General features: G+C 41.4%; 1 protein-coding gene across 1 annotated transcript in view; it reads left to right on the top strand.

Moving 5' to 3' along the window:
- The window catches only part of AOX1 (aldehyde oxidase 1), a 77,473-nt gene that overhangs the window by 15,513 nt on the left and 38,635 nt on the right, over positions 1-23,325 (top strand). Inside the window, exons 9-21 of the mRNA XM_087709191.1 lie at positions 1,507-1,651; positions 3,811-3,903; positions 5,499-5,650; positions 6,720-6,813; positions 7,942-8,051; positions 9,457-9,641; positions 12,031-12,193; positions 13,104-13,196; positions 14,694-14,863; positions 15,558-15,672; positions 18,736-18,855; positions 21,540-21,636; positions 22,064-22,188. Coding sequence (XP_087565317.1) covers positions 1,507-1,651; positions 3,811-3,903; positions 5,499-5,650; positions 6,720-6,813; positions 7,942-8,051; positions 9,457-9,641; positions 12,031-12,193; positions 13,104-13,196; positions 14,694-14,863; positions 15,558-15,672; positions 18,736-18,855; positions 21,540-21,636; positions 22,064-22,188 — 1,662 coding nt within the window. The remainder of the gene's footprint in view (positions 1-1,506; positions 1,652-3,810; positions 3,904-5,498; positions 5,651-6,719; positions 6,814-7,941; positions 8,052-9,456; positions 9,642-12,030; positions 12,194-13,103; positions 13,197-14,693; positions 14,864-15,557; positions 15,673-18,735; positions 18,856-21,539; positions 21,637-22,063; positions 22,189-23,325) is intronic.

Genomic DNA, 23,325 nt, shown 5'->3' with positions numbered 1-23,325 from the left:
TTGAAAATGGCCAATTTTTATTTGTAAATCTCTGTCCCGTCTGCAGTAGTATAAGTGGCTTTTATCAGCCTTTAAAAATAAAGCATAGTCTAAAGCTTGATTTTGATTTGATTTGATTTGTCTTGTATGCCGCCCACTCCGGAAGGACTCCGGGCGGCTCACAATAGACAAGAGAAAGGGGGAAAACTAGACAAAGACAACACTTTAAAAACAAAACCACAACATTCACAATTTCCGTGGGGCTGGATATTTCACAGCCCCCCCCCCCCCCCGGCCAGCTGGAGCAGCCAGGACTTGGTGGCTTTGCGGAAGGCCGGGAGGGTCGTAAGGGTCCGGATCTCGACAGGGAGATCATTCCAGAGGGCTGGAGCTGCAACAGAGAAGGCTCTCCCCCGGGGGGGCGCCAGCCGACATTGGCTGGCAGATGGAATCCGGAGGAGACAGGAGGCGGTCTTTCAGGTACCCAGGTCCGATGCCATGTAGGGCTTTATAGGTAGCGACCAGCACCTTGAAGCGGATTTGGAGACTAATGGGTAGCCAGTGCAGCTCGCGGAGGATAGGTGTGACGTGGGTGTACCTGGGTGCACCCACAATCGCTCGTGCGGCTGCGTTCTGGACTAACTGGAGTCTTCGAACACTCTTCAAGGGCAGCCCCATGTAAAGCTACAGTTTTAATGGAATGCAGAAACTAAAAAGTTGTTGGGCTGACATGGTGACCAAGCTGTCAATGCAAGATAACAAATGTCCCAAATTGCACAGATATTATTTAAATCCCCTTTGAAAAACAAACCTGAAATTCTCACACACAAAGTGCCACTTGTCTTAAAACAGTTGCTTGGGTAGCTTATGGCACGTGATTCCCATGTTAATGCAAAAATATATATATATAGCTCTCCTGCAGTAAGAACCATGAACATGAATGAATGCTATTAGACTGAGTTGTACATAGAGTTCCTGCGGTGTGTATTAATTCATGCCCATCAAGCAGCAACTCATTCGGATATGTCACGGCCGCAGAAGAGACACAGAGGCAGTAGATGCTCTGGAGGAGATTCTGTTCTGTGAAAAAGGCCACTATCACATAGATTAGGCCTCCTCCGAATTCCATCAGCCAGCCAGTGTAGACTGGCAACTACCCAGAGGAGAGCCTTCTCGGTGGCTGCTCCGACCCTCTGGAACGAACTCCCCGTGGAGATCCAGACCCTCACCACCCTCCAGACCTTCCGTGCCGCCCTTAAAATCTGGCTGTCCCGGCTGGCCTGGGGTTAAAGACTCTAACCCCTACTCGAATTGTATGACTGTTGAGTTCTTAAATGATGTTGTGCCTTTATGTTGTAAATTGTTTGTCCTTTCCCCCCCCCCCCACTTTGAACTGTGAGCCGCCCTGAGTCCCCCCAGGGAAAAGGGCGGCATACAAATAAAGTGAAAACTAAAAACTAAACTAAACACTAATTGAATAACACTAAGAGTATGTATGGTCTCCATCAGTGTTGCCTTTCCTCACAGAGAATGGCTGGAGAGATCAGGGAGAAAACACTGGTTTTCAAGGGGAAAAGGACAACGTGGATTTCTCCTGCATCTCTAAAAGAACTTCTCCAGCTGAAGGCTACCCACCCGCAAGCACCTCTTGTTGTGGGGAATACATGTGTAGGTAAGTAGATCGAACCCCATATGTCACATGGTCAGACATGCGGAAATGTGGCATGGTGGAAGAAGCATAAAGCAAACTATTGAACTCATTCACTGAGAAGTTGCGGAACACCCTTCTTTCCTGTACGTGCATATGTGGGTGGTACGGATACACCATTGCAGTAATAGGAAACAGTAGTTGTTGGTACATTGAGCTGATACAAAACACATCAGCTACCTGATGAAAGAAGTGTCCTTCTGGGTTCGGCTCCAAGTGGGGGAAAAGACACTGGAGACATGGAGGCTGCTTGGAAAGATGGTTTATTGTTGGACAGGGCCACGTGGCTTGAGCCCTGAACAGAAAAGGTGATCACATGCTCCAATGTAGGTGGAGAAGAAGAGAAGGGCTGAGGGAGGGGCTTGCTAGGCTTTTTATAACCTGTTCAGCCCCCACCTCTCTGTTTCCTGTTCCTGTGTAAGAAATGTATTCTGATTGGTTGTCAGACTCCCATGGGGCCATGCAGGGGCAACTCTCTAGGCTGTGTTTTGAATCCAGGTTTGGTTGAGTTCTCAGATGCCATGTGGCCAGTTGAGTAAAGTTCCAACATTCCTTCCCCCTGCAGCTGCAGTGGGGAAGTCTTTATTATGTAAAAGGGACTAGTCTGGCCTTCTCAATGGCCCATTAACAGTGGGGATGGGCAGGAAGCTACAGGCAACTATTCTGTCTTTCAAAACATGTCTCTTTCTCCTCACATCCAGAGAAATATTCTGCCTTTTCAATATTTCATAGGATATTTCATTTTTCTGGGAGAGAGCTGGATGATAACTTCCCACACACCTTTTTAAAGGCAATTTACCAGGTATAGACTTCAACGAGCAGGAGAATGAACTAACAGAAAGAGCTGTACCACAACAGGGAACAAGGAGGGAATGTAATTTGAATACGCTTTGTTTATAAAACCAACCCAAAACTCCCTGATGCAAAATAAATGGGCAGGCTGAGAAAGGTTTGCTTTTGATTGTTTTTACAATAGAAACATCAGGGGTTTTTTATTTTTTTATTTTTAATGAATTAATTATTTTTAATTGAAGGAGATCATTAAAAATGTCATTCCCTTACTTTGCCAGATGATAAATCTACATGAAAGCAGCCTAGCTCAGGGTTCCACATAGGTTGCATGGACCCTCCTCTAGCTGTCTAAATTAGCTCCGTGGGGATAGTAGGCATGATGGTGGCAGTTGTGTTTTCAAGTTCAGCAGAACAAAAGAACAGCTTGAATAGCTTCAGGCTCATTATGTACTTACATGCTCACTACTTTTCTCTCAAAAGTTTATCTGCCCATATACCGTATATACTCAAGTATAAGCCGAGTTTTTCAGCCCACTTTTTGGGCTGAAAAAAGCCGCCTCGGCTTATACTCGAGTCAGTGAAAAAATTGCCCGAAATGGAGGAGAAAAAGGGGCGGAGCCATGCCGCTGGGTGACGCTCGTGAATGGCCCGGCGCCCCTGTGAGTTTCCCCTCCTTCTGTGTCAGTTTGCCGCGTAGCGCGCACCGCACCATCCCCCCTCCTCACGTTCTAATGTAAAGCAGGGCTGTTTTACGATTCCCCTTCCTCCCCCTCCTGCCGCTCTGCAACGATGTCCCACCTCCTCCTTGTTATGGCAAGCAGCCACGTAGCGATGTCCCACCTCCTCTGGTACAGTGATCCAATGATAGGAATCACTGTGCCGTGTGTCATAGGAGGCGGGACATCGCTCCCGCGGCTGCACGGGACATCAGCATCACAGCGGGACATCAGCATCATGAGGCGAGTGAAGTATTTCATTGAATACACCGCTAGTTTACTGTTTTTCTTTGAAATAAATATTCAAAAACATTATTGGTATCTATTTTTATTTTTGAAATTTACCGGTAGCTGCTGCATTTCCCACCCTAGGCTTATACTCGAGTCAATAACTTTTCCAGTTTTTTGTGGTAAAATTAGGTGCCTCGGCTTATATTCGGGTCGGCCTATACTCGAGTATATACGGTATGTTACTTCTGGTTGTCCCAGAACTCATTCCAGGTTCATCAGGCAGCTATTCTGCACAGTAAACATTTGCATAGAATGCTTCTGCTGCCCAAGATTTGGTTTTGCCTTCTGTTTCTGACCTCTGATTCTTATTTTTCTCCCCATTAGCACTTGATAGGAAACTTCTGGATGTTTATTATCCCCTTTTCCTCCATCCTGTAAGGGTTCCAGAACTGCATGTCACCAGCATTGAAGAGAACGGTACGCCTCTGTTGTGGGATATACAGTGTCCATTTTAAATAAGGGGCAAAAAGGGATTGGAGCAACAAAATATAATTTTCACAAGTAGTCCACATTTAGTGACCATAATTGGAACTGGTAACTTGATCGTTAAGTAAGGTGGTCGCTGAGTGGAACCATGACTTGGCTTATGATATTACTTCAGCTTTTTAAAATTTTACGGATCTGCAAAGGTTGTAAAAGTGAGGATTGGTTATGTTAGTTTTTCATCCCCATTGTAATTAGGAATGGTTGTTAAATGTGGTAGTCTCTAAACAGTGTCTAGAATGCACAAACGGCAATAATCAGCAAGCTCTGTGCCAAAGAACTGCAGAAAGGCTTTTCGAATAAAGAAAGGTTTGCAATGCACAGGTGGTGTTTGCTTAATGACTGTTCATTCAGTGGACATTCAAAGTTATGGCGGTGCTGAATGAATGGCCTGGTCTCCAAAGTCACAGCAGCTGTAATTCTCCTGTTGTTACTTGATCAAAATTCTGGTGCTTAGCCTGCCCACTTGCACTTATGACCACAGGGGCATTTCAATTCCCCTACCTGCCTGTATTCACCCATCCCCCATCTCTGCAAAGTAGCACTCCTTAGTGGTCCTGGTAACATCTGCAGTAAAGACTTCAAACTGCCTTCTGCAGTTTCAGCTGGCTATAGCAATAGCAATAGCAGTTAGACTTATATACCGCTTCATAGGGCTTTCAGCCCTCTCTAAGCGGTTTACAGAGTCAGCATATCGCCCCCACAGTCCGGGTCCACATTTCACCCACCTCGGAAGGATGGAAGGCTGAGTCAACCTTGAGCCGGTGAGATTAGAACCGCTGAACTGCAGATAACAGTCAGCTGAAGTGGCCTGCAGTACTGCACCCTAACCACTGCACCACCTCGGCTACCCTCCTACCCTGGCCATTACTTCCACTGTAGTGTTCCTGGCACTGCCGAGGAGTGCCACCTCAAGTCTCACCCCATGGTCAGCTATCACAGCGCTGCAGCACAAAGCCCCCAATGCCCCTGATAATTTATGTGCTCCAGTGGCCTGCCACCCCCAGCTGACCTCTGCCCTTCTTTTTCCTCTGCTGTGGACAAGGCATGCCCAGCCTGGCTCGATATGAGTAGCTACTTGCCTATGTAAACATCATTTTCTCTCATATTCGTTCTTTACTTGTTATTCTGTTGTAAAGGCTGCATATCACATCACGTCCAATATAATGACGGCATACAATTATGACCACAATTATGCTGAGATTGCAAATCTGCAAATCTATCTATCTATCTATCTATCTATCTATCTATCTATCTATCTATCTATCTATCTATCTATCATCTATCTATCTATCTATCTATCTATCTTATCTTATCTTATCTTATCTATCTATCTACCTACCTACCTACCTACCTACCTACCTACCAATCTATCTATCTATCTATCTATCTATCTATCTATCTATCTATCTATCTATCTATCTATCTATCTATCTCTAGTTCCGTTGACCCTGTGCATTGTTATTCTTACTGTTATTGTTTCTAATCTTCCTAAGTAATCATGTTCTTTGAAAATTCTTTGATTTTAGGCATACTAATAGGAGCAGCCACCCGCCTTGCCCAGATGAGAGACTTCCTATTAAGCATTGTCTCAGAGCTCCCAACGGAGAAGACCAAGATTTATTGTACCCTCTTGAAGCAACTGAGGACTCTGGCTGGAGAACAGATCAGAAGTCTGGCTGTGGGTTTTTTTACTTGATTTTCATTCCCAATTTGCATATCACTTCATCTCAATAGCTGTACATGTCTCTCTGCAAGCTATTCCCCAGCCTATCATCTCAGGAGAATATAAGAGCAGGATTCACCTATTTCTAGCAATCTACCATAGACCCCTGCCTACCAGTGAAAAGGTGGCAGGCCAATTGTGAGAAGAGGAATGTCTATGTAATATTTTTTCTTTCACAACCTATGGGAAAAAATCCACTAGCAGGAAAGTACCCACCCCATATTCAATGCACATGTTGTTCTGGTTTCTAGCTTAGAGATTTACAAGTCCTTATTGGCACCCACCAAGAAAACCCAATCTAGCAGTTGAGACTTTAATGGTAATTTTTTTACAGGCCTTTTCTTTTAATAGTTAAAGAAGAATTCTTGGGTTATTCGTTGATTGGCAAGCTATGCAAACCAATTCAGAAATTCATGAGAGACTGTAATTATTCCTAACCTCAAATTATAAAATGTGCATTGTGACATCACAATACAATTTTTTTTTGTACTTGCATTGCAATATTATATGGAACTATGTAAAGGGTGAAAACTCCATTATCACAGTTTTCATCCCCATAGCAGCCTCTCCTATTAAATTATCAATATACAAGAGAATGTTACAAAGCATTTACTTAAATAAAAATAATGGGAAAAGTTACAATGTGAATAAAAATAATCTATAGACAGTAGTAATGAGGTAATTTTTATTGAATATGTTTCAGTAATTTTCAGCTATGCTTTAGGAGGCATTTACATTAACAGATCCCTCTGAATTCAGTGGGTTGACTTCTGAATACAGATAATTTTACTGCCAACATTTGAAAATTGCTATTATTATTGAACAAGGCTAAAATTGCTGTTATTATTCAACAAGGCTAAAATTGCTGTTACTATTGATCAAGGCTAACATTGCTGTTATTATTGAACAAGGTTATTTCACTAACTTGATACTCTATGAATAAAAAAGATCTCTACGTTCTGATCATTGTGTTTCAAATCTGTATAGAGATATGGACAAGAAGCAAATAAGCCTTATTCCTTAGTGTTTAGGAGGACACATTGTAAGCAGAGGATCCACCTGGGATTTGAACCCTGTCCTGGCAGCTGGGAAAGCTATTCTCTATCTTGCATCAGAAGGTAAATAAAAAGCATCCTATTTTTATATTTATGCAGTGTGCAAACTAGACTGCCTAATCTTGTGTGCTCCACCTGTGTTAAACCAACATCCATACTTAGCTGTGAATTCTGAAGTTCTAATCCCAGCACAATTAGAGGCACCCTGATATATGCGAAGACTGGTATATTCCCATAAGATTATGGGGAAATATTACAATTATAAATACTATAAATGTTACTAACGACCTCTCACATTTTAAATGCTAGCAATAAATTAAAGCATGATTAATTGATCTCAGTCCTTCCCGGATGCTGCAAATAGCAGCAATTCCTAAACAGTGGAGGGGAGGGGAGGAAAGGGGAGGGGAGACTTTGCACTTAAGAAATGTACTTTACTTTTAAAACCTTGAAATCTTCTCTTTATGCCATCAATTGATGTGATATTTTCTTCACTAGTAGAATAAAATGTAGGACGATGGCCAAACTGCAGAACACATGGTTAAATAATAAACAAACAAATTTTGCCCAAAGAATCTCCATTCCTGCAGGCATATACAATAGATTTGGACAGAGAACTGTGGGTACAGCAGGGGTGGGTTTCAACCGGTTCGCGGAGGTCCCTGCGAACCAGGTGGTCGGCGAACCCGGAAGTAAGTAACTTCCGGGAACGGCGAAGGGCCCACCTGCCCGCCCGCGCTCCTTACCGGTCTTTGAAGGCTTCTGTGCTTCCATGCAGGCGCATGGCACATACAGTGCCTGCGCGATTCTCCACGAGCAGCTGGATGGCACACACAGCGCCTGCACGAGTCTCCGCGAGCAGCTGGAGCATCGTGCAGGCGCTAAGACGCATGCGTGAACTGCGCGTGTTCACGAGGACGCCGCCGACCCAGTTCCAACTGAACCGGTTGGAACGGGATTAGCAACCCACCCCTGGGGTACAGTGTTGGTGGGAATCAGAGATCATGACCAACAAATCTGGAAAGAATAGAATTATTCATTGCTAGTAGTCATTAAAATCTGAAGAATCATTCAAAAATAATAAAATAATTAATTGCCTGCAAAAATGCTTCTCTTGGGCATATCAGTATTTTTCTCTTTTGTGTGGTCTGACAGAGCACTTTCTCTAAAAATTGTTACTTCCTCTATCAGATGGCACACGGGAGATTCCACTAAATGATGAATTCCTTGAACGAATGCCTCAAGCAGACCTTTTGGGAAATGAAGTCATTGTCTCTGTTTTTATTCCCTTCTCAAAGGAAGTAAGTCCGTGCATTTTTCTCCATCTCTGATCATATAGTCTGTGGAAAGACTAGCATGCACAGTGTTGAGGACTAACCATGCGTTGTGGTATACTTTGTTCAGCCTATATTGAGATTTGTATCTCTATTTCTTTCCACTGTACTATCATACATACTGTATTTTTCGGAGTGTAAGACACACCAAGATTTTGAAGAGGCAAATTTTTTTAAAAAAGTTTTTACACTCTGCAGACCTCCTAAAAATGGCCCATTTTTTGACAAAGAAAGGCATGAATAACCTTTAGGAGGTTTGTAGAGGCTCCTGGGGGCTGGGGGGAAGCAAAAATGAGCAACAAACGGCCCATTTTCATGAAAAATGGGCCCGTTTTTTGTCAAAAAAAGGGTATGCATAGCCTTTAGGAGGCTTATAAAGAGCTCCTCGGGGCTGGGGGGGCAAAAACGAGCAAAAACCGTCCCATTTTTTGCTCATTTCTGCCCTCCCCATTCCCCAGGAGCACTCTGGAAGCCTCCTAAAGGCTATGCACGGCCATTTTGCAAAGGGGGCGGGGTTTCGGGGTGACAAAAATGCTATATTCAGTGTATAAGACGCACCCAGATTTCCACCCACATTTTTAAGGGAAAAAGGTGCGTCTTATACTCTGAAAAATACGGTAACCCAAATATTTTAGAAAATGGTTCCCTCCCCCCCTCCCCCATTATTCAGAGTACAAGTTGAAAATGTACAAGGTTGGAGTGGAGGGGAAATTCGGGTGGGATGGGGTGGGAGTTAGATGGGTTAAACTAATGTTATTCATAGGTGTTGTGACTCAGCAGAAACCTGTGAGTTGTTTCGGGATGCAGGATAATGAGCAGCTGTTGCTCGTTAGGGTCTTCTCCTGCAGATAAAAGACTGATGGTGCCACGCCTTAGTTGCAGAAGTCAACGTTCCTTCGTCGTTCGTTCGTTCGTTAGTCCCGTTCCTGTTCTAGTTCGTGTTCATGATTCAAGAAGCACTTGGATAAGTGATTTGCTTTATGTAAACCTGGTTTGCTGTGAGAGTTTGTTTTTGCATTTGCTGTGTAACTTTTTGCCAGAGAATTTATCTATGTTTATTTTGGGCTCGCAGCCAGCAAAAGCCGGGACTGATAAAGACATTCCTTTGCAAGCTGTGTGTGGCTGTCGTTTCTGAACGAGCAAAGAGGGGCATCAGAACACATAGGAGTATGGTATTAGTAGTTTGGTTCAATGTCTTGGTAACATTTTCTTGCTTAAAAGCATGAGTAATGCCATGTATCACTTGGCTGCGTTTCTTTCATAGGCCTTTGTTTTCAGGATAAGCATTTTTTTTCATATGTGAACTAAGGAACGGAGAGCATTTCAGTATCGTAGAGGAAACACTCAGATTTCTCTTTCTTCCTTCTGCCAGAATGAATTCATATCAGCCTTCCGACAGGCAGATCGTAAAAGAAATGCACTCTCGGTGACAAATTCTGCAATGAAAGTCCTTTTCCAATCAGGCACAGATGTCATTCAGGATCTCATTATTTTATATGGAGGCATTGATTGTACAACTGTGAGTGCACGGAATTCCTGCCAGAAGCTCATTGGAAGGTATAAGTCAATGATACTATTTACTATTTATACAGATGACTCGGAGAACATAGATTAATGAAATTGTGCTTAAGCACCATCTAATATCATGAAAAATAAATGTTCCTTCTCCAGTGGGATTGGCCCTTGTTTTGTTCCTTCTGAACTCTTTATATGTTGCCCTGAGGGCTCTTCAACTTTTTTGGAAAGATTTAAAAGATTGCAGGAGAGGGACTAAATTTGAACATCCAAAAATTTCTGCATTGTTAGACCTGATTACAGGTAGTCCTCAACTTATAACATTCGTTTAGTGACTGTTCAAACTTACAGAAGCACTGAAAAATACGGCTTATGGTTAGTTTGAACACTTACAAACCATTGCAGCATCCCCATGGTCACATGATCAAAATTCAGGTCCTTGACAATTGACGTGTATTTATAACGGTTGCCCTTTTCTGGAGTCACAGGATCACCATTTGTAACCTTCCGAACTAGTTCTCTGGAAGAATTTGATGCATATGTATGCCAATAGCAGAACTAGTAGCTGTAATTTCACATTACTATATTATAGTGTAATAATTCAAATAATATAATCTGCCTATCCCAAGTGATATGATAGGTGAATAAAAATTACAATCTAAACTTTTGGCTGATGTTTCCTGTACATTTCCTAAATCTGTTCCAGAACACTTACCTGACATAATAAGTAGACATTTCCATAAGAGGACAATGTCATATTACTAACTTTATGTAGGCTAATAATTATCCCAAAATAAAAGCACAGAATTAGCTCTGCATTCTTGAAAGGTTTTATTGTGTAAATCTTTTTTTAAAAAAATAAGATTTTTTTTTTATTACATAGACAACATATACACACAACAATGGAAAAACAAAAACAAAAAAGAAAAAGAGAGGGGAAAAAAACACAAAAAAGGGAAAAAAAACCATCACCACATACAGCATGTCGTTTGGTTACAGGTGTTTTAACATTTATCATTCTTATACATTTATTATTTCATTTAATGAGTTATAATTTAGTATCATTTCTTATTCCCCTACCTGTGGCAATCCATCCCAACTACATTTCCCCCCCTATATATATATATATGTAGGTCTCTAGTTGTTCGGGTTTTCTCCCGCGTAGAATTGGAGATGTCTTGGCGACGTTTCGACGAAGTCTCATTCGTCATCTTCAGGCTGCTTCAGACTACTTCAGGTTTGGTGTTTCCAGGACTACTTCAAACCTGAAGTAGTCTGAAGCAGCCTGAAGATGACGAATGAGACTTCGTCGAAACGTCGCCAAGACATCTCCAATTCTACGCGTGAGAAAACCCGAACAACTAGAGACCTACATACTAACACCCGCGAAAACCTCAGAAAACATATATATATATATATATATATATATATATATATATTACTTATATATATATAAGTATACTTATAAACTTATATACTTATATACTTATATACTTATACTTATATATACTTATATATATATATACTATATATATATATATATATATATATATATATATATATATATATATATATATATATATATATATATATATATATATATATATATATATAATACTTATTGTGTAAATCTTGAATTTGTCATTGCAATACTCAATAGTACCACTACAACTGTCAACAAGGATGTAAGCAGCGATGTTACAGTGCAAGATTGTACAGGTAAGTCCTCAACTTATGACCACAATTGAGCCGAAAATTTTTGTGGTTAAGGGAGACATTTGTTAAGTGGGTCTTGCCCCAAGGGGGGGACTTTTCTTGCCACAGTTGTTAAGCGAATCACTGCAGTTAAGTTAGAAACACAACTGTTAAGTGAATCTAGCTTTGAATCTAGCTATCTTGCTTGTCAGAAGATCGCAAAAGGTGATCACGTGACCACGGGACATTGCAACTGCCATAAATTGCCAGGCATCTGAATTTTTTTATCACATGAGCATGGGACATTGCAATGGTTATCAGTGTAAAAAATGGTCATAAGTCACCTTTTTCAGTGGGGTTGTAACTTTGGTCATTAGTCAAACTGCTGTAAGTCGAGGACTACCTGTATAGAGCCGAGGTGGCGCAGTGGTTAAATGCAGCACTGCAGGCTACTGCTAGATCAGCAGGTCAGCGGTTCAAATCTCACCGGCTCAGGGTTGACTCAGCCTTCCATCCTTCCGAGGTGGGTAAAATGAGGACCCGGATTGTTGGGGGCAATATGCTGACTCTCTGTAAACCGCTTAGAGAGGGCTGAAAGCCCTATGAAGCGGTATATAAGTCTACTGCTATTGCTATGTATTTGGAGGGGCTTTTCACTGCTCATCCAAACATTTTCCTTCTGTATTGTGCTCATCTAACTATGATTTATGCTTGATTTATGACTTTTCCCTCCCAGAAATTGGAATGAAGAGATGCTGAACGAAGCTTGCCAATTAATTCTTGAAGAAATCACACTCTCTCCCTCAGCAGCCGGTGGGAAAGTAGAATACAGACGCACTATGCTCATCAGTTTCTTCTTCCGATTCTATCTGAAAGTGCTACACGATTTAAAAAACATGGCAAGTAATAGGCTTTCTGTATACCCAAACAGTTTTTCCAGAGCTATTTGGATGATAAAAGTCCTCTGTGTACAGTGGTGGGTTTCAAAAATTGTTCGAACCTACTCTGTGGGTGTGGCCTTCTTTGTGGGAGTGGCTTGCCGCCCATGTGACTGGATGGGAGTGGCTTGCTGCCCATGTGACCGGGTGGGAGTGGCTTGCCGCCCATGTGACCGGATATGAAGATGCCGACGACACTTGTCAGAACCACCTTAAATTACCTCACACACAGCACTGACATGCATAAGAATAGGATGTAAACTTGTTCTTTAAAAGGCATCTTTGGTTTGCGTTAAAACAACTTCAACACACGCCATGTTCTGATTGCACCACAAACGCAGTAGTCATCCTTACCTTTCACAGAGGCACTGAGTTTTATAAATATGAGCATGATAGTGTAGAATAATCATATCCAAGGACCAGTGGTGGGTTTCAAAAACTTTTGGAACCTCTTCTGTAGGTGTGGCCTGCTTTCCGGGTCCACTGGTGGAACCTCTTCTAACCGGTTTGGTAGATTTGACGAACCGGTTCTACCGAATAGGTGCGAACTGGTAGGAACCCACCTCTGTCTGTGTAGATCAGTGTTTCTCAACCTTGGTGACTTTAAGTCCTGTGGACTTCAGCTATGCTGGCTGGGGGATTCTGGGAGTTGAAGTCCATAGGACTTAAAGTCACCAAGGTTGAGAAACACTGGTGTACAACATTGGCGGCCTGGGGCTGGCTGCTCACGTTTATGAACAAACTCAATGTGTGTAAAAAGTGTGTGCTGGGACTGGCCACTTTTTCTTTTGACTTTGGATTCCCCCCCTAGCAAAATCAGTTTTGAAATATCGGTATAAGATATATTAAATGAATTCCTAACTTCCTACAGTTTCCATCCAACTATCCTGATTTATCGAAGGAATACATTAGTGCTTTAGATGAATTCTGTGATACACCACCGAAAGGCATGCAAGTATACCAGGTGAGTGAAGTAGTTTTAAAGAGAGTTATGTGTAGATAAAAAAAATATGGTTTTCTAATAATCTACAAATATCTCAATCAGTTAATAGAAATGATTCTACAATCATTCAAAAATGGGAAGTGGCATTTGTGGCTTGGCTAATTACCCACCTATGATAGTTCTTGAAGCAAAAGAGCATTTTGCTCTTCGTCTAGAAATCTGGACTTTCTACTATTACTGGGAACATTTTCCAAGTTATGTACATAATAAGTCAGACAATATATGACGTAGATACCCAATGAGATCCTTGAAAGTGACAATGGTCCTTCCAACACACCTCCTACCGCATGTGGTGGTCATGTAGGAAAGCAAAAGAATATTGGCAAAGGATTCAAAGGGGGTTGGAAGAAATGACTGGACAGAGGTTGGAAATCAAACCAGAAATATTACTACTAGGAATTATCAAGGAGCATTTAAGCAAAGGGTGAACATATTACACACTACATATCATCTGTGAGAATTGTTTATGCCCAACAATGGAAGAGTGGAAACATATCTAAAGAATGAGAAATAACAAAGAAAATACTTGATTGTTCAGAATGTGTTAGACTAAAGCTAGAACTGAAAAATAAAGGAGAGACAGAGTACTATGAGATTTGGGATAGATTTTTATCGGTGGATGGATTTAAGAAAGGGAAGTCGGAACCAACAAACACAAGGATGCATATATTGAAATAAGAGACAACATAGATGGTATCAGTGGTGGGTTTCAAAATTTTTTGGAACCTCTTCTGTAGGTGTGACCTGCTTTCCGGGTCCACTGGTAGAACCTCTTCTAACCTGTTCGGTAGGTTTGACGAACTAGTTCTACCGAATAGGTGCGAACTGGTAGGAACCCACCTCTGGATGGTATATTATATAATTGTAAATGTAACTGCAAGCGTGTAGAAGAGGTTAAATATTTATATATAATTAGTAAGTAGTAACATGTATTGAATATACAAGAGACTTGTGTTATACTCTGTATGGCGGAGAGATCGCCAAGACGGTTTCACCATGTCCAACATTTTCTTTTCTAACGATAAAACTTTATTTAAAAAAAAATAATGGCCCTTTCAACACACATTAACGCCTATCAAATTATCTGCCTTATTTATTTTTATTTTCAAAAATATTTGTGTTTCCAAAAAATGAGTGGGATATAAAAATATTGCAAAAGAAAATGCAGTCCCAGTTGTAATCTGCATTTGCAACAATGCTTCTCAGGCATTGTTCCCAGAGGCATTCTTAGAAAAGAAAATGGGATGAACCTACAGCCCAGTGGTTGTAGGTTCTGATACATATGGATATTATGACAATGCACTTACGTTCCCACTTGTTTATGTGTGATTGTTGGTTCACAAAGATAAGTAACTTTAAAATAGGTAGAAATGTAACCTTTTTTCTCGAGAAAAAACAGAAAGGGGGTTTTTTAATGCCATTTTCCAATAGTTTCAGTGACTTCCTATTATGTGACAGGATGTAGATCCTCAACAACTTCCTCGGGACCCTGTGGGACGTCCCATCCACCATGAGTCTGCTATTAAACATGCCACTGGTGAAGCTGTCTATGTTGATGATATGGAACCGTCAGAGAGGCAACTGTACATGGCAGTGGTAACCAGCACACGGGCCCATGCCAAAATTCTGTAAGTAACGTGAGGCATGAGAAATGTATATCGGGGGCCATATTTCCACAGGTTCAGAACACACTTCAAATCCGCTTTAAAAATTTAAGTTCATCTGTGGCTAGAACCAAGAGTGAAGGTTGTAAATAAAAAGTAAATGAAAAGAGGGATGTTCAGAATTTAATTCTTTAAAATAAGAGCAGAATATAATTTGCAGGCACTGGACTGTTCGCCGTATCCATCTCACAAGAAATCCATTCTTAATTTTTACAGGTTTCCTTGTCTTTCCCTACTTCCAATTTTGTTTATTTCATAGTTGGTTTTGCAAAATGATGCACAAAGAGAAAAAGGGGGAAATAAAAAAATACAAGAAACAATCATTTTGAACACATTCAGCATTGAAAAACCACCAATTTTATGCTCTAAAACGTACCCCCCCATGTTCCCCCCATCCTGCGCATATATGTGTGACCCCTACATATGTGCAGCCCCCCATGCATGCACATGTCATGCATGCGCGACAGAGACCCAAAAATGAGCTGGCTGGCAGGAGGCGCACGCACATGCGCGGTGGAAATGAGCTGGCCGACAGCTTGCATGCCCACAGAGAGGGCTCCGTGTGCCACCTATGGCACGTGTGCCATACGTTTGCCATCACAGGTCTAACCAATTCCTTGAACTGAGCTAAATGGGACATGTTTCTTCTTTTTTCCAGAGCCATTGATATATCAGAAGCCTTGGAAGAACCAGGTGTGGTTGATGTAGTAACAGCTCGAGACATTCCAGGGGAAAATGGTGATGGCAAAGAGGATGTGTTTGCAGACAATGAAGTAATTCTTATTTTGATATTTAATTTCTGTGCAACAGTTAAGCTTTATGCACAACTTATGCCAATATGAGTTAGTATAGGAGTTTCTTCTTGTTCTAAGGTTTCTTTACCCAAGATGCAGATTTGCAATTGCAGGTAGTCCTTGGATTACAACGGCAATTGAGCTCAAAAATTTCTATTATAAAGCAAGGCAGTTCTTAAGTGAGCATTGTCCTATTTTACGACTTCTTTGCTACAGTTCTTAAGCAAATCACTACAGTTGCCAAGTGGATAATGCAGCAAATCTGGCTTCCTTGATTGACTTTGCTTGTCAGAAGCCAGCTGAGAAGAGTACATGATCCTGTCATAGATACATGCCAGTTGCCAAGGATCTGAATTTTGATCACATGGCCTTGGGAATGCTGCAGCAGTTGCAAGTGGGAGCCGAGGTGGCGCAGTGGTTAAATGCAGCACTGCAGGCTACTTCAGCTGACTGCAGTTCTGCAGTTCGGCTGTTCAAATCTCACCGGCTCAAGGTTGACTCAGCCTTCCATCCTTCCGAGGTGGGTAAAATGAGGACCCGGATTGTTGGGGGCAATATGCTGACTCTGTAAACCGCTTAGAGAGGGCTGAAAGCCCTATGAAGTGGTATATAAGTCTAACTGCTATTGCTATTGCTCAGTGTGAAAACTGGTGATATGTCACTTTTTAAAGTGGTGTTGTTACTTCGAATGGTCACTAAATAAATGGTTGTAAGTAGAGGACTACCTGTATCCTACATGCTCAATCTTTTAGAATAACCGAAATTATTGATTTTGGTGAGATGACCAACAGAAAAATTTCGTGGCTATCAAAATATCATTTACATGGGCTCCATCGACTACAAGAAAGTTTTCTATTACGTTGATCATGGGAAGATGTTCTGACCCCCTCCTCCGTCCAGTAACGAAAGCCGAGACAAGCGTAAAATGGAATGTCCTTTAATAACAAGACCAGACTCACGGTGGCTGAAAGCCAAATAAACAAACAGATAAGGACCTTGGCAGCAAGTCCAACAAACCTTGGCAGCAATTCAGACTAACTCTGGCAGCAATCCAGCCTGCCAAGTTCGTTTCTCTTTAGTCCAAGCATTGACTTCTACAAGAAGGGCGTGGCACAAGCAGTCTCTTTTATAGTCTTCAGAGGAGCTTAATGACCATCAGCTGAGCATAATTACCTCCTGTAATTACGTAGTTGTTCTTGACGCCGAGTAGCCCTTCGACGGCGTACATCCCGGAACAACTCATTGTTGGTTTCTGGATCACTCTCTCTTGTCTCCTCCCCACTGATCCAAGGCTCAGGCACCACCTGGTGGCCAACCAGTCTCTCTGCACCCTGCTCAGAGTCGGAACCCTGTCCAGGGTCCTCCACATCCTCCAGGGCCACCTCATAGGGCCTCTCGCTGTCAGAGTCTGGTGGCAGCTCCAACGGCTCCTGCTGGGCCACAACAGGAAGCTATGGAGAGCCCTACAAGACCTGAGGATACCAGCATATCTAATCAACTTGGTGAAGACTCTGAATGGTTTAAGATAGAGAAAGGAATGATAAGGTTGCATTCTCTTCCCTTTCCTACTGAATCTGTATGTTGAAAGGATCATGAGGAAGCTAGATCTCAAAGAATCAAAAATTGGGGTAAAAATTGGGGGAAGAAACATCAACTATCTTGGATATGCTGACAATACAAATCTCCTATAAAAAACAAAGAAGGTCTGGAACATCTGATCAAGAAGATCAAAGAAGAAAGTGAGAAGTTTAGCCTCTTCCTGAACATCAAAAAGACCACTGCAAAGGCTGGAAATGTCCAAATGGAAATCGATGGTGAAGCGATAGAATGCATGGAAAATTTCAATTTCCTAGTGTCGCTGTTTGCTCAAAGTGGCGAACGCAGCCCAGAAATAAAACATTGGATTGCGATGGGTCACATAGCAATGACGCACAGGAGCCGAATATGGAAAAGCAAGGACATCAGACTGGCAACCAAATGTAGGTTAGTCTACTCTATTGTGTTTCCCGTACCTACCTGTAAGCAAGACAGGAAGAAAATTGACCTGTTTGAGTTGCGGTGCTGGAGAAGGCTTCTGCGTATTGCTTAGACAGCAAAGGTGGCCAACAAGCAAATAGTGAAGCACATAACACCATGCCACTGGTTGGAAAAATCACAAAACCACGTCTCACTTCTTTTGACCATGTCATGTGGGGGAATTCACCGGAGAAAGCAATTATATTGGCAAGAATTAGCAATAAAAGGCAACCAGGCTGTCAAATAACATGATGGTTGGAAACCATCAAAGATAACATCAGCCAGAGCATACAAAGACTCAAAGAAGCAGCGCAAGATCGGAAGATGTGGACAGACTTGGCGCATAGAATTGCCAAGACTTGTACATGACTGAACGGATAACATCATTAGATCGCACAGGTTGGGTCTCCTCTGGATTCCATCTGCCAGCCAATGTCGGCTGGCGACTCCCCGGGGGAGGGCCTTCTCTGTTGCAGCTCCGGCCCTCTGGAACGAGCTCCCTGTTGAGATCCGGATCCTTACTACCCTCCCAGCCTTCCGCAAAGCCACCAAGTCCTGGCTGTTCCAGCAGGCTGGGGGGGCTGAGAAGCATCTACCTCCACGGAAATTGTGAATGTTGGTTTTGTTTTTAATATGTTGTCTTTGTCTCGTTTCCCCCTTTCCCTTGTCTTTTGTGAGCCACCCGGAGTCCTCCGGGAGTGGGCGGCATACAAGACAAATAAATAATAAAAATAATAATCATAATCACCACCAAACTTACAAATCAAGCAAGGAGACATAACTATTGATTTGAGCCCTTCCCACTATAGGAAGAGTCAAAGGTTTCCACGCAAATCTTCAGGAGAAGATTAGGGGTGCACAAGATCTATGGTAATGAGGAGAGAAAAATTTGTTCTACCCACCCGGAAACTTTGTTTGAAAAAAGATAAATAACCTTACAACAAGTTCCTAGAGATAAATCAAATCATATTTTTACGATACTGTATTCAAAAGTCATGCAGTTTCTATGGTTTGGGTTTCCTGCAGGTAATATTCATCGGGCATATTATTTGTGGTGTTGTCGCGACATCCTTTGAGTGTGCAAAACAAGCTGCAAAGAAAGTGAAGATTGACTATGAAGATCTGGAAGTGATTCTGACCATTGAGGTAAACATTTGGGAAATTTTTTTTTTTCATTTTGATGACTATTAGCCTTGACTAAGATCACAGCCCCCATACCCTGTCAGCAAACCCTCAGTGACCCTGGTTTTTGACTGCTGCTTTTTGAATGTGTACATAGCATGGGTTGTGTTATATTGGGGATTGCCTCTCCTCAATTTCACTTGCCCATCCCATCTGATCTGGCAGAGAGGTCATGCTTTGGAATGCCTCTGCTAGAGACTTACATTTGACGGGTCTTAGGAGGTAAACCTTCTCTGCCATTGCTATGTGAATTTCAACATTAATCATGGCTTCTATATTAGTCCTTAAGCCAGTGGTCTCCAACCTTGGCAACTTTAAGACTTGTGGACTTCAACTCCCAGAGTTCTTCAGCCAGCAAAGCTGACATCCCTTCCTCCATTAATTTGTTTTTTAAAACTAAAAACTCCAAATTAAGTTTCCCTTTTCTAGCAGGAAGCTATTGCTATTCGTTAATTATTTGCTTTTTTTCTTTTGGCAAGTCTTTCTATGCATTTTTGAGAAATGTCTGATGCAACGAAGAATCAAATCAAAAAGTACAGAGAAGTAAGGAAGAACTCTGTGACACCTTTATTCTTTAGCTGTAGTTTGCCCAGTAAAGCCGAGATGAACCTAAAATAGATTATGTTTAATTGATGCATCAGGAGCTTATTTTTCATATGCTAACAAGAACAGATGCAGGAATCCTCTATAGCAGTGTTTCTCAACCTTGGTGACTTTAGGTCCTGTGGACTTCAACTCCCAGAATTCCCCAGCCAGCTATGCTGGCTGGGGGATTCTGGGAGTTGAAGTCCATAGGACTTAAAGTCACCAAGGTTGAGAAACACTGCTCTATAGGTTTCCCATCTGCACCATAGGTTTTAGGAAAGCTTCATCCCTCCTCTCACATTCCAATTTTATTTTCCCAATTTCAAAGTTTCTACAAATGAAAAATCTCTGATCTTCATTCAGCAGTTGCTCAAAGACATTACTCCTTCCAACCCAAAAACATTAAACAGTCAAATCATTTATATCCAGCCTGCCTCACTTTGATAATATATATGTAATTATGGTTGCTTCTGTTGTGTTTCTATAATAAAAGGATAAAAAGGATATGTTTATAAGCACACTTTTCCACACAACATACACATGGTTGATCAAACAGTCCTATATACATGTCTGGATATGCGTTTGTAAGACATGTGTTTTAAATGTATTTTGTAATTGTGTAAGACCTCATTTTAAAAACTACACAAGTATAAATTGGAAGGTAATTTTAATAAGGTTCCGACTGACGACCCCAACCAAGTCAGCATTCTGAGATGATCAGGGTTCGTCATTCAAAACCTTGACATTTAATTTCAAATAACATTAATCCAGGCAAAGTGGATCAGAAATTCACCAAGCATCCCCAAGAATGGGCAGGAAGCAGGGACGTGCAGTCACTAGAGGCAGGGGAGGCGTGGCCTCACCAGTCATGAGGAAAAGGAAAGAATTTTAAAGAATTTTTAAAAAAATAATTAAAGCCAAGGTAGTTGCTACCAGATTCACAGTGACTTGGAACAGTGCTTAGTGTTAATTATAGGAAGAGGCCAGAGAAATAGGGGCCTCCTGTGCATAAGCAATTTTTCGCCTTTTAAGAGTTAAGCAAGGGTTAACAAGCAAAAAAATTCGTATGCAAAGGAGGCATCGCCTCCTGTAGAGGGCATTTTTAGAGGCTTTTTAGAGTTCTCTGGGAGCAACTAGCTCAGTCTGACTCAGAGCTCTGGCAGAACCACGTTGCCTTTTCAAACACACACACACACACAGCTGGATAAAAGTACATAAGCCCAGCTTCACTTATTACAACGTGATTCACCTGCAATCAAAGGTTCCGATCGGAAGGCAACAGGGGAGGGGGGGGGTATGGCAGAGGAGCTGCTTTCAAGCCTTTGGAAAATATATCCAATCCAACTTCTGTGTTTGTGTTTGTTTGAGAGTGACTGTGTGAGTGAGAGAGGGATCCAATTTCTCTGTGTGCGTGTGTCTGTTTGAGAGAGGGGGGAGGGAGGGAGGGAGGGAGGAAGGAGGGGGAGGGAGAAGAAAAAAAATGGGAAAACTTATTTTGCAAGGGGGGAAAATGCTGTCGCTTTAAATCAGAACTGAGCATGCCTGGCTGTGGAATTCTGGGAGTTGAAGTCCACAAGTCTAAAAAGTGCCCCACCAGCCATAAAGCTGATCGCATGTCACTGGCAGGAAGTGAAAGGCATCACTCACTAATTGCTGATATCAAGAAAGATAGTCATATGTTGGCTCACATAAAGATAGCACAATTCCACAAACCCAGTATGCTATATACTTACGTGAAATATGCTTCCCATGTATACACATGAAGCTGGATTATCTCTTTTACAGAGTTAGAATTAGGACCTGAGTGCTATTCACAGCACATCGGCAATGTCCCTACCTTTGGCCAGTATGAAATAACACAGTTTTGGAAATGTTTCTTTATTTTTCATGACAGGTATTTTATTTTATTTTGATGATCAGCTATTTCATGACCTGGGAAGAAGCCAATTGTGTTCAGATTTGCAGTGAGACAATTTCTTGACTAAAGTCAATGCAATTGTACCGAGACAAAATGTGATACATTCATTCTGTACTTGATCTCAAAATTTCCTTCTCTGTTCCAGGAAGCAATTAACCATAACTCCTTCTTAGCAAAAGATAAAAAAATTGAAAGAGGAGATGTAGAAAAAGCATTTCAGATTGTGGACAAAATTATTGAAGGTACGAAGTATCAATCCTGAATAACCATGAAGTCCCAGTGATAAGCAGTATATTTCTGTAGTGTAGATTCAGTTAGTTCATTGACATTTTGCTTAAACTCAATTAGGTGAACTTTTCACCTCCGGATTAGAAATGAAATATTATATAATATATAAATATAAAATGAAATATTTATCATAGGATAATGGCATGAAATATTCCCTGCTTTGATATTTATTTGCTACTTATCATTCTGTTTTTTATTATTTTTGGTCTGTTATTTGATGAACTTTCAAGAATTCCCAAACTGTATTGCCAAGGGAAGTTTGAGAGTTGACCCAATACATCCAGAGAGATACAGAGTGAGGAAGGCAAAGTTAGGATCAAGTTTGAACTAAGAAATGAAATCAGATACTAATCATCTCCCTGGTGCAATTGTTTTTAATAGGTGAAGTCCACATTGGGGGTCAAGAACATTTTTATATGGAAACAAATAGTGTGTGTGTCATTCCAAGAAAAGAAGATAATACTATGGATATATATGTGTCCACTCAGGATGCTGCACTGGTACAGGTGAGATAACCTGAGGTTTTGCCATTGATTCAGCAGTAACTATGAGGCAAGACAAGTCACATACCCACTCATCCAAAGATGCTCTAAAATTGTATTGTACTGATTTTTGTGTTCATTAATAATAATATTAATGTTAGTTGATTTTATTGCCTCCGTTTATTTTGTGCTTGTAACTAGGTATCTATGGAGATTCTGAGTCATCCATTTCATGGTGCTTTTCAAAAGGCAAGTAGACTTTCTATTTTTTTCCCTTGAAGACATTTTGCTTCTCACCCAAGAAGTTTCTTCAGTTTGGAACTGAAGAGATTTTTGAATGAGAAGCAAAGTGCCTTCAAACAAAGAAAGTCCAGTTGCTGTTTGAAAAGCACATTTAAGGTTATAACCAGGTGATTTTACAAAAATTAAATACAAATTTAAAACAGCGAAGGCAGGCAATAAAGGCCATTAAAATTACTTTTCAGTTTGAGGTGAACCACTGTTGGAACACGATCCTATCCTTTGTGATCAGGAATCCCGCACCCCATCTCCTGCATGCTTCCTCTGTTCACATTCATCACAGTGAGCAGAAACTAGAAGGCTTTTTACAAAATGATTGAGATAGAGTTGGGGAAGTTCCAGTGAGCATAATTCCAAAATACTTCCACAAGACAGGTTTTAGAGTTCTAGACTATTTCAAGAACCTTTAATTGACAGTAACAATGGATCTAAAGAAATGTGTTTATTTGTACAATCCTGAGGATAGTATTCCCAAATACATACATGCATAGAGTTGGAATTATATGTGTTCATAGGTACACATATGGGAACGCGGTGGCTCAGTGGCTAAGATGCTGAGCTTGTCTATCAGAAAGGTCGGCAGTTCAGCAGCTCGAATCCCTAGCATTGTGTAACGGAGTGAACTCCCCTTACTTGTTCCAGCTTCTGCCAACCTAGCAATTCAAAAGCATGTAAAAAATGCAAGTAGAAAAATAGGAACCACTTTGGTGGGAAGGTAACAGCGCTCCTTGCACCTTTGGCATTTTGTCATGTCAGCCACATGACCACGGAGACGTCTTTGGATAGACTCTTCAGCTTTGAAACGGAGATGAGCACCGCTCCCTAGAGTCGAAAACGACTAGCACGCATGTGCGGGGGAAC

The sequence above is a fragment of the Thamnophis sirtalis genome, unplaced genomic scaffold (assembly GCF_051295495.1).
Source record: "Thamnophis sirtalis isolate CommonGarterSnake01/CBP01778 unplaced genomic scaffold, rThaSir2_p1.2 scaffold_1, whole genome shotgun sequence".
In the NCBI taxonomy this organism is placed as follows: domain Eukaryota; kingdom Metazoa; phylum Chordata; class Lepidosauria; order Squamata; family Natricidae; genus Thamnophis; species Thamnophis sirtalis.
The sequence above is the reverse complement of the archived record's forward strand: the minus strand, read 5'-3'. Positions and strand labels throughout refer to the sequence as shown.